The following is a 17,005-nucleotide window of genomic DNA, read 5'->3' as shown; positions in this document are numbered from 1 at the left end:
ATTTGATTATATTGATAAAGATTAGGCATATAGTATGTTTGATAGGAAGTCCACCAGTGGCTATTTATTTTATTTTGGAAGTCTGGTTGTGTCTTGGAGTAGTAAGTATAGAAGCAAAGTACAAGGATGTTGTTATAACAACATGTGAGGTAGCTTGGATTGAAAGCTACTTTATGATTTGGAGATGTAGATAGATAGGAGAGTTGTCACTTATTGTGACAACATGAGCACCATACAATTGGCAAGGAACCCAATGTTTCATGCATACACGAAACACATTGAGGTTCATTACCATTTCATCAAAGAATGGGTCTTAATAGGTGACATTGATCTCATATATGTGAGCGTAGAGAAGCAGGTTACAAATATATTTACCAAGGCCCTAGTAGCAAAAAAGCTTTGATAATTTTAAAGCTTACTTAGAGTACAAGTCATGGAGTTGAGCTTGAGAGGGGGAGTGTTAAGATGTCAAGCTTGATACTCATATACCTGGATGTCTATTTTCGCATTCATATCATTGATATGGTTGGTACTTGTATCCACATATAATTCTAGTGATACTTTATAACTGTCATTAGTTAATCCATCTACCCAAGTTATGGGATATATATCTAGTTGTCTTTCTAGTTAGCGTACTCACACTATGGACCATTGGTATATATATAGTGAAGAAGAAGAAGAGGAAGACTAGGGTTTTCAGCTTCCTATCTTGTGTGCATTCTTTGTGTGTTTTGTGTCTTGCAAGAGCTCTCTCTCTCTCTCTCTCTCTCTCTCCATCTTTTCATCCACTATTCAATCCCTCACTCTCATGCTTTTACCTTCTTACTTTTTGGATAACAAGATGGGACGAAGAGGAATAATGATGAGAGTGGCTTCTCTTTCTTAAGTCCCTCACTCACTCTCACTCTATCTTCCTCGCTCTCAAAGCTATGGTCAAGCAAGTGCGAAGATAGAGAAATCAAGCAAGTGAGAAGATAGAGATTAGGAGTTTCTCACAAAGTGTATTTAAGTATCTATAATGTGTGATATGTATGCCTATGATTCTTATGTGTGGAATATATATGCCTAGTAACGTTCTTGCCATGCAAAGTGTGGCTTTAGGGTGCACGAGTTGCACACATTGAACAATTGAGGATGATCACTCCACAAATGATTCAGCCATACACACAAATGGCATTCGTTTCACGAGAGGCAATCTTAAGGAAGTTACCTAATACCTCAGAGAGTCAAGAGAGGAGCAATCATAGGCTTTTGTGCTTATTATCGATGCCGATATATTTCCTTCACCTAATATGCCATCAAACATCAAAACAATGTTGCATATATGTTGTCAAACCCGTGTGCACAATGTGTCCTTTTGGTGTGTAAAGACTTTGTGCCAATGTCTACGCCCAGTTTCAAAAATTGCATGCCCACACTAATTGTGGTTTAAAATGCAATGCCCACAAGACAATAATAGACATGGATTGCTTTAATCACATTAGGAGATCAAATTTTTACCAATTTAGGGGTTCATTGGCTTTAAGATGTTGTGTATGATAGAAGAGGTAAATACTAAGTTGGCTAAACATCTATGAAAATTCATGCGAAAAGCAAAAAATATTGCATACGCATGAGGTGATTGGGTGCTTGCACTATGTGGAGCGACATAGATATGCATACTAGTTGGATAGTATAATGGATTGGATAATAATATGGATGCCTAAGAGCATCGCTTGAAGGCGGGTCATGAAGCACCTAAAGTCAAATTAGGATAAAACGCAGCCGAAATTAAGAAGGGGGAAAAAAAAAGAAAATCCCAATTTCGCCCTCGCCCTTTCTCTCACAGAGTCACAGACTCTCACAGGGAAAAGGACCCTTCTCTCTCTCTCTCTCTCCTCTGTCTCTGTGCCTGGTTTTGCTTCTCTGTTTGTGCCTCCCTTTGCCAGCCACCCAGCCCGATCTATGCTCCTGCTCCCTGCACCCAACCTTCCTCCCTCCATGGTTGCCCTGTTTTCCCTCGGGAGCTTGCCCTGCTACAGATCTGCATTAGATGAATGGTCTGAAGCTCACCGGCCAGCCAATTATTACATAAAAGCCCTCAAGGTCTCGGACATGGACCTCTGATCTCGCAGGAAGGAGACCTGCACCCCCATCTGCTGACAGAAGGTACGCTTTAAACAGACGCAATATCCAGGTATGATCAAACAAATCTTAGGCAGATTCCCTCGCAGCAAGCCTTCTTCCAAATCTGATGCAGATGATGGCGGCACCATGCCTGGCTCAGGGGGTTACCCCCTCCAAAATGGTCCACTCAGCAATGGAGGCGCCTCCACCAAAGGAAACGGGCTGAGTAACGGGTCTGCTGCTTCGCCTGCCGTCCCGGTTCCCCTGTCCTCCCGGCTTGGGTTTCCCTCTGCTGCCGGCCGGATCCTACCTACCGTAGGTGCCAAGACCGCCCCTGTTCCCATTGGCAATGGTGCATTCTCCTCGATCTCCGAGCCCCTTCCCCTGTTCCGGGATGTGCCGAGTTCAGAGCGCCAGAACCTTTTCATCACAAAGCTCAACCTTTGCTCTGTAGTGTTTGATTTTAGTGACTCGAGGAAGAACGCAAGGGAGAAGGACATCAAGCGGCAGACGCTGCTTGAGCTTGTGGATTTTATGAGCCCAGGAAGTGTTAAGATGTCAGAGCTTGCAATGGAAGAGATCACAAAGATGGTGGCTGCAAATGTGTTTCGCACTCTACCTCGGTCAGCCCATGAGAATGCCATGGTAGAGTCCTTTGATATGGAGGATGAGGAACCTGCGTTGGAGCCATCTTGGTCCCATCTGCAGGCAGTATATGAGTTCTTTCTGCGATTTATCATGTCTACTGAAACTGATGCAAAGATAGCAAAGCGGTACATTGATCACTCCTTTGTGCTCAAGCTTCTGGACCTCTTTGACTCTGAGGATTCCAGAGAGAGGGAGTATTTAAAAACAATACTCCACCGGATATATGGGAAATTTATGGTGCATCGGCCATTTATCCGTAAAGCCATCAATAACATATTTTATCGCTTCATCTTTGAGACAGAAAGGCATAATGGCATTGCTGAACTGTTGGAGATCTTGGGGAGCATAATAAATGGTTTCGCTTTACCACTGAAGGAAGAACATAAGCTCTTCCTTGTTCGAGCTTTGATTCCTTTGCACAAACCGAAGTGTGTGTCTGTTTATCACCGACAGTTGTCTTACTGCATAACCCAGTTTGTTGAAAAAGACTTAAAATTAGCTGACACAGTTATAAGGGGATTGCTGAAGTATTGGCCTGTTACAAACAGTCACAAGGAGGTATTGTTTCTGGGAGAGTTAGAGGAAGTCCTGGAGGCAACTCAACCTGCTGAGTTTCAGAGGTGCATGGTGCCCCTTTTCCGGCAGATTGGACGCTGTCTTAACAGCTCACATTTTCAGGTAATTATGTGTCTGCTTCTTTAAAGCTCCTACTGTGTTTGTCAGATGCTGATTGTCTTGGTTATTGTGGTATGGCTTAGCTGTAAGTGGATGGGTTTGTTTTGGGCGTTCGTCAGTTAGCTAATCAGGGTTCAATCAGGTGACTGATGGTTTTGCACCTCTGTCCTCAGTTGTCTCCTGATCAGTGTGCTAAGTCCAATGAAATCTTATGACATTTGTCAGGATGCTGATTGTCTTTGTTATGTGGTATGGCTTAGCTGTAAGTAGATGGGTTTGTTTTGGGTGTTTGTCAGTTAGCTAATCAGGGTTTAATTAGATGACTGATGGTTGTGCACCTATGTTCTCAGTTGTCTCCTGATCAATGTGCTAAGCTCAAAGAAATCTTATGACATGTTTGTCACTCTGGAGAAGATTGTGATTTTACATGGTAAAAAGAAAATGTCAGTGTACATGGTTTCTCATCTTGTAGGTAGGACTTAAGGAAGATAAAACAAACATGCGTATTTGTTTCCAATGTTAAATTGAACTGTGTATTCTTGCATGGTTTTTAAAGGACTCTGACAAAAAGGTCTAGTTTGTTTTGTCCTTGATCTCTGATGAAAATTTATATTTCAGTTTTTTGAAAGCATTGCAAGTTATCATCAGTATCTGGAGTCAAAAGCACATCAGGAAGCTACACTGATGGAGAGACATTAACTAGAGAATTGAAGGGACATTGAAATCAGATGTGAATGATGAAAGAACAAGGTGGATAAAGTTGAATGTGAAAATGAACGTAAAAGGCAAAGGAGAGAACATGAAGTAATTAGAGTAGTTCAAGCTGCACCTGCTGGTGAAGTGTGAGGGCAGCTTAATTGCCGTTGCTCCTTCACAAGGTGCAGCTCAGTAAATGTACTTTGATTTGAGGAGGCTTGGATTTAGTAGGATATTTTATCCAAGGTAATTTCTTACCAAGTCCAAAGCTAATGTGGGTTGATGGATTTGAAGAGTAATCTGCCTCTTGCATTCTGTATTGTTGCACATTATCTTCTTTCAGTGGCTTAGTTAGTGGCCTAGAGTCAGCTATATCTCGTATGGATAGTGGATTTGCTTAGGTAGGGGCCTACTTTAGGTCATGTAGCATGGCAGACTAAAGGCCAGCGCCCAAATTTTGCAATTTGCAGATACCTTGCATCATTATTTCAAGGTGTGGCAGGTATTTCTTGCAATCATCCTATAAGTGGCAAAATGCAATAGTGGCTGCTTTCATCATGCAGGATTCTACTTTACTTTCTTCAAGCAACTCTATGCCAGCAATGCATGACTTTCCCAGTCAGTCTTGTGAGTATTTGAAATGTTTATGTGCTGCAGTACTGAGCCTGACAAATTTTAGAACGGGGTTTTTATTCCGTTTTGGCAATTAGTTTGCTTTTACAGTTTTCTGTCAGTAGTTGTTTCTTTAAGTATACTCTGGCAAGCAGCATTTATGATCTCAATGGGCGGTAAGTGACAACCTTGCTGCTACTTAGAATGAGTTTGTGGAGGGAATTGGAATACATGATCCTAAGCCATTGAAATGCACTTTCTAACTCAACAATATGTTTTGGACCACAGGTGGCAGAGCGGGCTTTGTTTCTGTGGAACAATGATCACATTGTAAATCTTGTGACCCAAAATCGCTCAGTAATTCTGCCCCTTATCCTTCCAGCATTGGAAAGGAATGCTAGGAGCCATTGGAATCAGGCTGTGCATGGCCTGACACTGAATGCACGAAAGATGTTTCTGGAAATAGACCAGGAACTTTTTCAGGAGTGCAAGGTCCGCTTTGAAGAGGATGAAGCAAAGGCAAAGGTGCTTCAAGAGAAAAGGGAACTTACATGGCAGCGATTGGAAGCCGCAGCTGCTGCAAAAGGTTGAAGGATTGCTCATGTCCTTGGAATGAGGAAGCATCGTTATATTGTTGAAACGGAGGAATGTCAGAGATGGGCTCATTGGCATGTGTTATAGATTGATGAGTCGCTTCTCAGTCTAGACAAATGCTGCAGTGCAATAAACCCTTTAAGATTTGGTCAAGGAAGACAGATTCGAGGGTCCAGGCCCTATCCAGAGGGGCTATGTATGGCATACCCTCCTTGGTTTAAAACTCCCTCCTGGTTTGAGGCTAAAATGGAGGGACACGTGGAGATGTTAGTTGATTGGGTGACCATGAATGTAGCTACAAACAGACCACACGTGACTGTTGAAAGTGAATTTATTTTTTCAGGTTTTGGTGGTTTGCCTTTCAACCCCCATACCTCTTTCGTTCAGTAGGTGGATTTTTGTTTAGGTGGTACAGAGGTGTTTATTGACTGTTAAGGCATGGCTCCCATTGGTGCATGTAAGGAGGTGCTATGAGCTTGTTCTCTTGCATATGTACAAATGTGATGGATACCTTGCACTGCATGGCCTTGAAGTTCAAGATCCTGCAGCTTTCTCAGTTTTACAGGTTCATCTTCCTTATTTCAAATAACTTAAAAACTTTTTCATGAATGCCCTTTGCTCATCTTAAGTCAAGTCTGTGCAATGACTGATCTAAAGCATCGGTGGAAAGTCGGATCCTTACAAATGACTTTACATTATGCCTTGGAGTCTCGAGTTTTCTAATTATACTTGTTTTCAGCTCAACCTATGTGTTGTCTGAGTCATTTCAACGCTGCCAACTGCTTGATCTCTGTACTCTATGGCTTTGGGTCGTTATGACATTTCTAATGCACTTCAGGAATAGAGTGGTGCATAAGGCTGTCCGAATATTGTGCATGGTGTGATAGTATGTCACATCAGTCACTAATCCTCCCTAAAGTTACCCTAGGCAGTAGGTGGCATCCTGAATGGAGATTGGAATCAAAGTTGTCCTAAAAGACGAAATATCTGGATTCTTTAGAGGTGTTGATAAATTCAAAAAGCTGCATGAGGAGTCTAGCATTTTTGAGTTTTCAGACTTTGGAACAACTACCCTTTCCCAGTCAGTATCAAGCAATTTGAACGATACAAGTATTCTCAAATTTTGTGGGCTGTCTGCAAAAAATTGGAATTATTAAGAAAAGGACTAATAAGCTTGGTGACTTAATTATTCTAAATTGAGTGCACTTTCCAGCTTAAGCTTTGCAATAGGACAAGAATACACCTAACATAACAAACTTAAATTTGATATCATGTTTGACTATTATGTCACAACCCATGCCACGAGGGTTTTCCAAGAAAGAAGAAAGGAAGGAAGAAAGTTTTATTAGCATCCTTAAAAGGTGTCTTGGAGGCACATATGACCAGCACTATATGCCATCAATCATCTAGATAGAACCCACTCTAGGGTGCTATAAGCACAAAACTACAAGGATTTGAAATTCTATATGTTAAAAGGTGATTTCATGTAGTCAAAGGGATGCCAAGTTCATGTGTAGTAGGTTAGTCTCTTTGCTCTCTATTGTAAGTGATGGAATCTAATCATGCAATATCAACTTGTTTATTCCTAGATAAGTTGGCATAACTCCTTGATAGTGAGAAGTCAATTCTACATTTGGTTGCCATTTCACTTTTGAGTGTGTAGTCCTCGTTGAGATTCAAAGCAGTTAAGAAAAAGACTTCATTGACATTTAGGTTTAATAGTCCCATAATATGATTTTCTTTTTCTTGGAAGGTTATAAGCTTAAAGTTCCATTTTCCAAGGGGTTTTGAGGTCTAGAATGAAATAAAATAGTAGTTCGACTATTGCTAAGGCAGATTGTGCTTGTGATACTCTCACCAACTTGAAGCTTGAGAGCTATGATTAAATTCTCTCTCCCTTTTTAGGAAAATGATATGAAGGGTTTGACTTGTGTAAATGATGGCTTGAGCTATGCTTGGGCATTCAATTGGCTTGTTGCTTCAAATCCTATGGTTGCTTTGAAGTTGTTTATTATTTTTGGATCTTGGGGCTTTTTTACACCTAAGCCAAAGGAATCCCTTTTTCGTGAGGCCCTTAGTTCATTCCGAAGAGGTTGGGACTTTGAGATGGATGCCTCACACTTCTTGGTCTCTCAACTTGTAAGGTAATTTATATCAATTTTGGTGGTCTCTTATGTCAAATCCCCTTTTGAAAACAATTGAGTTGCTAGCTTTTTTATCCTAGTGTAAGTCAAGATGTTTGGTACCTTTAAGATCTAGTGTTGTGTCAATATGACTTGTCACAAGTTTTGAGTAAGGTTTTACATAAATTCTCAATACCCTTTGGGAATGATAAGGGATGTCTTTCCATGGTGTGAAGCTTAAAGTCCTCCAAGCTACCGTGTACCGTTCAAGTGATAAGGTGGTAAATTGGAGGAGCAAGTCCTAATATTTAGACATTTAGCTTGTTTACAATGGTCAAGTGTGATGACTATTTATTGAGAGAGGGCATGCACAACAAAGGTTTGTTTAAAATATATACAACTAACAGAGGCTTATACTAGATATGATTAATATTTGTAATTTTTAAATTATATTGATCTTTGAAGGAATTTCACATTTTTATAGTTATGTGAAAATTAAGTGCATCAAATTTGTAGTGTGTTTGATTTTAGCTTTGTGAACTATGACTTTGGCCCTAACTTGGTGCATTGCGATTGTTATTTGCACACAAACTATATCCTTGCACTATAATAGAGCAAGTATGAAACTTGAGATGCAAACTTAGAAATCTTTAGGTGTAAATTGCAAGAGAACCACAATTCTATGGCTATAGGAGAGGTGAGAGTTTTGTGTGAAGGAGGATACACGAAGCACATGACACATAAAAAGGGATTTCCGGAGTGGTGGAATGCCTTGTATGACTACCAAATTTCTTGCGCAAAAGAGAGGAAGATTACCTGAGATACATGCAACATACCACGAGTTGGAAGATCTAATGGAATGGAAGGTTTGGAAGAAGATTCACGAGTTTGAGGAAGATTCACACACTAGTGTGAGTTGGAAAAATGAGTTGTGTAAAATTTACATGTTGGTCCCACACATGCAAGACCACATAATCCAGTGCCATGTGCCCAATGATCCACAAATGATGGAGACCCATTTGTAGTGTGTTGATCTTTGATGTTGTCACGTATGCATTTGACTGGAATTTGCGATCGACTATTTGCCACATGGCAAGCATGCCATGTTTCTTGGCCAATCGTTTGAGTTATGTCATCATCATGAATTTGACATTCTTTAAATATGTGGACATTCGGTCACATAGTACATTTTTTGAGCGAGATTTCGAAGGTTGATCACTTTCAAAAGTACCTCTCTTCTAGTCTATTTGAGCAAGTATTTGCAACCTCTTGGACCACACGACATGCAAGGAGTAATTCTTGGAGTGTCTGATTGTCTCTTTGCACATGGTATCGTTTGGATTAATTTTGGTCACCTCTTAAAAAATTATGATATTTAAAAAAGCATGTTTTTGATCTTGTGATTATATAACAATCTTTTGGTCATGTAACAATCATGTTCATGATTTGTATGTCTTTTGATTTGTGCATATCTTGTAGCAATCATGCTTTTATGTAGGCCGCCTTCTTGAGCCCAAGGCTAGGAAAAAAATCCCCTCTCTAGCATTAAGATATAACCAAAGTCCATGTTCTATAATATTGCAACACTGATATATACATTCCCTATATTATTTAAACTAGTAACTTGGATATTTAGGATGTTGGTAATTGAGTGGGTATACTTTATTATTGTATTCATGCTTAACATATATCTCCATTGATGATGGATTCACTTAATGCTAGGGTAAAATGATATTGTCTTGGCTTGTTGTTGGCTATTTGGCATGGTCACACTAGTTAAAGTAGCTATCTTGTTAGTATTATGGAGGTGGTATTGCAGATTTTGTCAGCTCCATTCATATTCTACTTAGTCTTTAAGTCTCATGAAAATACATCAATGTCAAGCCCTTGTAGATATGAGGCTTCTTAAGAGAGTATGCTTGTGGTCTACCATTCTAGTGCTTGGCTTTAGCATGAAAGCAATAACAACCATGCTTATTTGCAAGCCTTCTTCATTAGTCCAAATCTAGGATAGAACTCCCCCCTCTAGCATAATGCCAAAAGCCAAAATGAGGATGTTAGTAATTGAGTGGGTATGTTGGTTTTTGATGAGAACTTCCCAATTGTCCAAGCATTTTTCATGGTTTATTCTATGTCCTAATAACCGAAGAGCCAAAAGGACCAATGGATGGATTAATCCAATAGGACATCTCCATTGATGAATTTTTCCATAAAAGCATGGAGGGCACCTAGATTCTATGGCATGTAGGGAGCCATTCTAGTAGTGTCGGAATGACTCCTTGTGCATTATAGGGTTCAAGTATGAACTATCAATTTTACCCTCATGATCTTTTCCTCTTGTAGTTTTTTCCCCAAATCCTTCATTTTGGAAGTATCAAGTTGATTATGAATTTCATTTGAAACTAAGTTTGGCTCAAATGTGAATCCTTGGCTTTTGCATGCTTGACTTCTATAGATTTGGGTGCTTGGGATTGTGGACCTAAACCAAGCCTAGGTTATTTTGGGTCTTTGTAGAGATTTGGGTTTGGATATGGAGGTGGTATTGCAGATTTTGTCAAGTCTATTCATGTGATCATTGTACAAATGAGCACCTTAAAACAATCATGCTTGCATGCTAGCCTTTGACTTGAATCCAAAACTTGCATAGAGTTTCCCCTTTAGTATCAATCTGAAGCTAAGGTTATTTTGCAACCAAAGTTAGAGGTGAAGGATTTCTCTTGGCTTGTATTTGCAAGTTGTTGAGAAACACGGATCATTGAGCAAGGTCTAGCTATGGAGAACGAAATTCAATGACAAGAAGCATGATGAATGAAACTAGACACAGTGGATTGTTGCTCGAGTGAATTAGATTCCAAGATAGATTAGCTTGGACTCATAAACACAATATTGAGTAGAGAGACAATATTGAAAGTACAAAGTACAATAGCATTCATAATTTAACTCAATGTTAAGTACATGCTTTTATAGTTATAGGATGGTTCCCCTTTTCTCGTTGTGCCTATGGGATTCAAGCAACTTCTCCTAGGCTATTGCATGTCCCTTGCTCTATTGCTCCATACAAATACACTATCTTAGGAGTGTGATTGCATAAATCTCAACACCCCTCCTCAATCACAACCATAAAAAGCACTAAGTATACAGAGGCTATAATGAGTAGAACCTTGCTAAGTGTAGACATGGAAAAAACTAACCATATAAAGCTAGAGGGTGTCACATGGCCTCACTAAATGTGCAAAGGTTGTAGAGCAAGTTACGTAAGGATTACAAAGCTTATGGTTAGAGCATGCAAATACATAAAAGGCTTAAAAAAACCAGTTTGAATAGTGGGAATAGAAGGATTGATGAGGGTTTGTCCTTCTATTCTTGAGTGTCTTCTTCTTCTTCTTCGTGGTCTTCTTCTTCTTTGGCAGTTGCTAGGTAGGCCTTCTGTGATCTTTTCCTGGCATAACAAAAATTTTCAATGTGTCTTGTTCTTCTGTAGAAGTCGCAGACAATGTCTCTCTTCCCTTTGTACTTGTTATTGACATAGAGAACCTGTTCTTCCTTTGAAGTGCTTGCTTCTTCTTTTCCTTTAAGATTTTCCTCTTCTTCTAGGAGTGATGCTTTAATGTCTACCAGCTTTGGATTTGGCATATTAATTAGTGTGGTGGAGACATTACCAAATTTTGGAGGAAGACTCTTCAGCAAAAATCCAATGCATACATCTTCATCCATTTTTAAATTAATCCTTGCAAGTTGAGTTAGCAGACTTTCCATATAATTAAGATTGGTTGCAAGGGATGTATTAGCCTTTATATCCAACCTGAAAAATTAATCCATATTTTGAAGATTTAGATAGGGCATCGAATAGTGTGTCCAACTACTCCCAAGTGGCACGAGACGTATCACGTGTCTACTTGGTGGGTATAACATATCATCATCAAGCTCAAGCTAAATGATGGCTTGGGCTTTGTCATCATTCTTTTGCCATAGTGCTGCAGGAGCAACATGTCTGGGTTTCTTTTCTTAGCCACTTGTTATTGACAAATGCCCTTCTTTATCATGATCAACTTGATCCTTGTCTGCCAAGTGTGGAAGTCCATTCCTTTGAAGTGGCATGACGAAAAATCTTTCCCCATACTGGATGGTAGGAGTAGTATCAAATGAGCTTCAACAATTGAGATAATCCAACAAGAGAGCTGAAAAAGAAACAATTGTGCCAAAAGACACAATAGCTACCTATTAGTGTTTAAATAACACTATTTAGTATCAAGAGATACTATCTTGAAGCATAATGTCAGATGTTTATGTTTGATCTTCTTGAACCTTATTCTTGTTGAGTTTGAGGATTGCACTTGTTGGAACTTCAGTGGTACAGTGGATAAGAGTTGCGGTGGGTTGAGGGAGTGAGAAAATGAAGTAATTTTTGAGCTTGAGATTAAAATGGCTATGGTTGTCCTATCAAAATAGGGTTTCTCTCTAATGAAGTGATAATGCACTTCTATGTGTTTTTTCCTAGTATGGTAGATTGGGTTCTTTGTCAACATAATGCTGCTAATGTTGTCACAATATATGATAAATCCACCATCAATTTCAATCCCCGTGTCACATAAAACCAATCTTAGTCACGTCTGCTCACATGCTGTGAATGCCATACCTCGGTACTCAACTTCTGTACTTGATACAGTAATTGTAGGTTACTTTTTGTTGATCCGGCTTACCATGACTGATCCAAATGAAAATGCATAGCCACTGGTGGATCTCCGATCCATAAGACTACTTGCCTAGTCTACATCAGTATACCCAAACAAGGTAGGCTTTATTCCCTTCTTATAGAATAAACCAAATCCAACTATCTTCTTCACATACCTTAGAACTCTCCTCACTGCATCCAAATGTGATTTACATAGTCTTTGCATAAATTGACTAATCAATCCAACAACATAACTCAAATCTGGCCTTGTAAATGGTTAAGTAGATAAAACTACTAACCATCTTTCTAAACATAGTCACATCTTCCACATATTGCCCATCATCAATCATTTTGATGTTCTGATCCAAGGGAGTATCCATTGGCTTACATCCTATCATGCCATACTTCTCCAACATCTCCAAAGAATACTTTCTTTGTACCAACCAAGTACCATGAGGTGTATCAATGACCTCAATGCCCAAAAAGTATCTCAACAAACCAAGTTCCTTTATGTTAAATTCTTTACGAAGACCATGCTTAACTTTAGCGATCTCCCTCTCAACTATACATGTAATAATGAGGTCATCAACATAGATGGCAACCACAACCATGCCATCCTCTATATGTCTCACATAGAGTGAGTAATCGGCCATACTCTGCTGAAATCCCATGCTACACAAGAATTTGCTAATCCTCTCACACCAAGCTCTTGGTGCTTGCTTTAGTCCATACAATGCCTTGTTCAACTTGCATACATAATGCAGGTATTTAGGATTCACATACCCTTCAGGCTGATCCATGTACACTTCCACTTCTAAACTCCCATAATTCAAGAATGCATTTTTCACATCCATTTGATACAATTTCTAGCCATATATAGAAGCCAAAGCAATCACTGATCTCACTATAGTCATCTTTGCCACTGGATTGAATGTCTCCTCATAATCCAATCCATATGTTTGTGCATAACCCTTTGCAACCAGCCTTGCTTTATACCTTTCTAGAGAACAATTCAATTTGCACTTGACTTTGTATATCCATTTGCAACCAATTGATTTCTTTCCTTGAGGTAAGTGCACTAAATCCCAAGTCTTGTTTTTCTTCAATGCATCCATCTCCTCATCCATAGCTTGTCTCCATTCTTTGCTTTCCACTGCTTCCTCAAAGCAAGTAGGTTCTACATGCTATACACATAAGAAACCATATAAGCATAATGCATCTTCATGAACCCATTATATGTCAATCTATCAATAGGATATCTAACCCTTTTTGATCTCAATTGAGGTGCACTACCTGTTGTCTCAACTGCTCTTGCATGTGGTGGGACATATTTTCCTGCACTTCTAGTATCTGGAGTTTTTACATGGGGAATACCATATTCATAATTGATAGATTCATCCTATGAACTTTCAGCCATAGGTGTCTTGCCTTTTGCAATTTCCGCACTCTTTTGTGAACTCCTCAACCTGCCACTCCATGGAGTATATCTGCCACAGCTTTCTACATTCTCTTGAGGCCTAGACATATCTTCTAAGTGCTAATTTCCAAGCTTACCATTTCCTGAAATTTTCTTTCCATGAGCATCATCATCACTACTCTCATAGGAATTGAAGTCCACTGCAATCTTGGGCTTGTACCATGATTCATACTCACTGAATTTGACATCCTTGCTAATGTAAACTTCCTTAGTGACTGGATCAAAGTGTTTGTAAACCTTCTTCTCATTAGGGCATCCAAGAAGGATGCACTTTATAGCCTTTGGTTCCATCTTCTTCCTCAAATCATCAGGAACATAAACATAACAAACACATCCAAAAACCCTGAAGTAAGCAACAACATGTATCTTGCCATACATCTTTTCATATGGTGATACGTGATGAGTCAATGCTGTAGGTGTTCTGTTCATGATATGTATTGCAGAATGCACTTCCTCTGCCCAATATGTCAATGCCATATTCATTTGGTTCATCATTGCCCTAGCAATCTATGTAATGATATGGTTCTTCCTTTTTGCCACACCATTCTACTGAGGTGTGTACTTGCATGTCACCTGTCTTTTGATTTCATGATCTCTCAAAAAATTTGAAAATTCATATGACATGTACTCTCCTCCATTATCAGACCTCAAGCATTATATGTAACAACCAAACTATTTTTCAACCATAGCTTTAAACTCCAAAAATATTTCAAAGGCTTCACTTTTATGTTGCATGAAATACACCCAAGTCATTCTGCTAAAGTCATCAATAAAAGTGATATAAAATCTACATCTCCCACTCGCTGAGACATTCTGACATGGACCCCAAATATTCAGAATGCACCATTTCCAAAGGATAACTGCTAATTCTCCCCCTCTTTGGAAATGGTAATCTAGCTTGCTTGCCAAACTGACAAGCCTCACATACATGATCATAATTAACATAACCAAAATGGGGCAAATCACGAACCACCTATTTAGTTTGCATTTGTTTCAGTCTTTGCAGGTTTACATGTCCAATTCTCCTATGCCATAATTCAACATCCTTATCTTGGCCATGCCCATTTTCAACATACATAGAATTCTGAATGACGGGAGTACCTTCATCCAAGGCAAATAACCTACCTCAATCTGCCAGGCCTCCCATTTTGAAATTTCTCAATGAAACATCCATATCTATTGAATCTTACCTGCATTCGTTGGTTTGCCATTTGACCAACAGATGCTAAGTTCTTAGTGATTGTAGGTGCATAAAGTACATCCCCAAGCTTATTTTTAACTCTATCTCTAGTGATAAGTAGCACACTACCAATATGAGTAATTTTATGCAAAGTGTCATCCCCAGTAGCCACATATTCTTCATTTTTCATTTGCTACTTTGTGTCAAACCAGTCAACACGATGAGTCATATGATTTGCAGCCCTTGAGTCCAAAAACCAATCATTCTCACTGGGAGGGTGTATCACGCTCCCTAGTACATGTTCCATAGTAAATAAATGGCCTCTAGCAGAGCCACCTCTAGTTCCATAACTTGCACCTCCATAACCACCTACATAATAGTTATATTGAGTCCTTCCTCAACCCCTAGGCATAGCTTTTTTCTTGTGATACCATTCTCTTTAAAAATGTCCATACTGCCCACAATAATTACATGCACAATCTCTATGTGGAGGAGTAGACCGTCCTCTACCTTTAGAGTAAGCTCTTCCCCTATTTCTAGGCATGAAATCACCACGACCAAAGGTACCTCGACCACGTGCAAAGCTATCACCACCATGGCCATAAGATGAGCCTCTAGGTCTAGATGGACTGCCACACCCTCTTTGATGATAAAAGACACTATCTCCACTTGGATTCTTGCTACTGCTAGATGAATTTGAACCCAACTTTATTTCTTCTAAGTAGTAAAGCAATCAATTATTCAAAGTTTGGCATAGAGCCTCCTCTAATTGAAATATAGGTATCCAAAGATTTATATGGTGGGTCAAGTCCATTAAGTGTGACTGAAACCAAGTTGTCATCATCCATTGGTGCATTTATAGATGCGAGATCTTGTGCAATCTGTTTGATTTTTGCAACATAGTCACTAATAGTGCGGTTTCCTCTCCATGCTCAATGCAATATTTACTTAAGTTGTATCTTCCTTGACTCCCTACATGTCCCATTCATTTTCTCAATGATCTCACATGCCTCTTTACAAGTATTTGCCTTCTTGATATGAGGAATCAAAGTCTCTGATATGCATATAGAGATTCAATGCAAAACCTTCTTGTTCTTTCTAGTCCAATCCTTGTATTCCTTCTTTTGCTCTTCTGTGGGCTCCTCAAGAAGCTCTGGACATGCATCATCACCTGTAATGAGGTCCCAAAGACCTCTCTCCACCATCAGAAAGTTCTCCATCTTGTATGACCAAACATTGTAGTTCACCTTGGTTAGTTAATCTCCAACCATATGAGTAATTTGAGCTGCGTCTGACATTTTGATAGTTGCAATTTCAGAAAAACCAACAATATGTGTTGCCCCAATCAAGCTTCCAGCAACATGAACCAATCCACTACCTCAAATGGTCAACCGGAGACCAAAAATGCACCAAACATAGGCCAAAAATTTAGGTAAATTCCCTTATGAGAGAATGGATGCTATACATAAGCTCAAATGTTGTCATATACATTCATACATGATGCCCATACATCATACAATTGCTATCCAGTAAGAAACATTAAAAATAGAGCTTAAACGGTGCTCATATGACCCAAGAAGCATCAAAATACGAGCTTAAAATCGACCAATTTCCTTGCTATTTTTTTGGTAATTTTTTGTGCCAAGAATGAAGTCCTAGTCAAGTGAAGTTTAAATGAAAATTTTATGCAAATTTTTGGCCTCCAAAGTGATACCCAAAAATAGCATGAAACTAGCTTGATGTGCCTCAGGCACCGGCACCAGGTTCATTCCTCCCGCAGAGCTAGCTTTGTAGATTTCAAACAGAAGCTTCTTATCTATGTCATAAAGATTCAGAATACGTTTGCAAGTCCTACAATGTAAAGGGCTAGATGATCTGTGATTTTTGTAATGGACAGAAAGCCAATGTCCAAGTCAGGAACAACCGCATATACAGGCGCTGTCCTTCCTATAAGGCTACTGGTGTTGTAATTTGCCCAGAGCGTAAAGTGTACAAGTGTGTAACCTTCCTCGATGGAAAGGAGAGTAGTTTTGACAGCCTATCAATCTGCCAGCATAAGCTCGACATTGAACTTGCCACGGTTGAAGCTGCCCAGCATACCATTGAACTGCATAGATGGTTCTTTTAGGCGGAGCAAGCCCTGTACTATGAGATGCTTAAGGAGGTTCTTATAATGGTGAAAATGCATTTAGCTGTGTGGAATACTCAATTTCAAGTTTCTT

At 39.4% G+C, this 17,005-nt stretch overlaps 1 protein-coding gene across 1 annotated transcript; it reads left to right on the top strand.

Moving 5' to 3' along the window:
- Positions 1 to 1,783: 1,783 nt before the first annotated feature.
- LOC148035275 (serine/threonine protein phosphatase 2A 57 kDa regulatory subunit B' beta isoform-like) lies at positions 1,784 to 5,940 on the top strand. Its single transcript, XM_087680271.1, has 2 exons — positions 1,784 to 3,432; positions 5,026 to 5,940. The coding sequence occupies exons 1-2, from the start codon at positions 2,179 to 2,181 to the stop codon at positions 5,326 to 5,328; spliced, it is 1,557 nt and encodes a 518-aa protein (XP_087536397.1). The 5' UTR covers positions 1,784 to 2,178; the 3' UTR covers positions 5,329 to 5,940.
- Positions 5,941 to 17,005: the final 11,065 nt, after the last annotated feature.

Source organism: Lygodium microphyllum, chromosome 6 (genome assembly GCF_053477565.2).
Source record: "Lygodium microphyllum isolate KBCC chromosome 6, Lygodium_microphyllum_v1.1.10, whole genome shotgun sequence".
Taxonomy (NCBI): Eukaryota; Viridiplantae; Streptophyta; class Polypodiopsida; order Schizaeales; family Lygodiaceae; genus Lygodium; species Lygodium microphyllum.
This window is presented reverse-complemented; position numbering and strand designations above follow the sequence as displayed.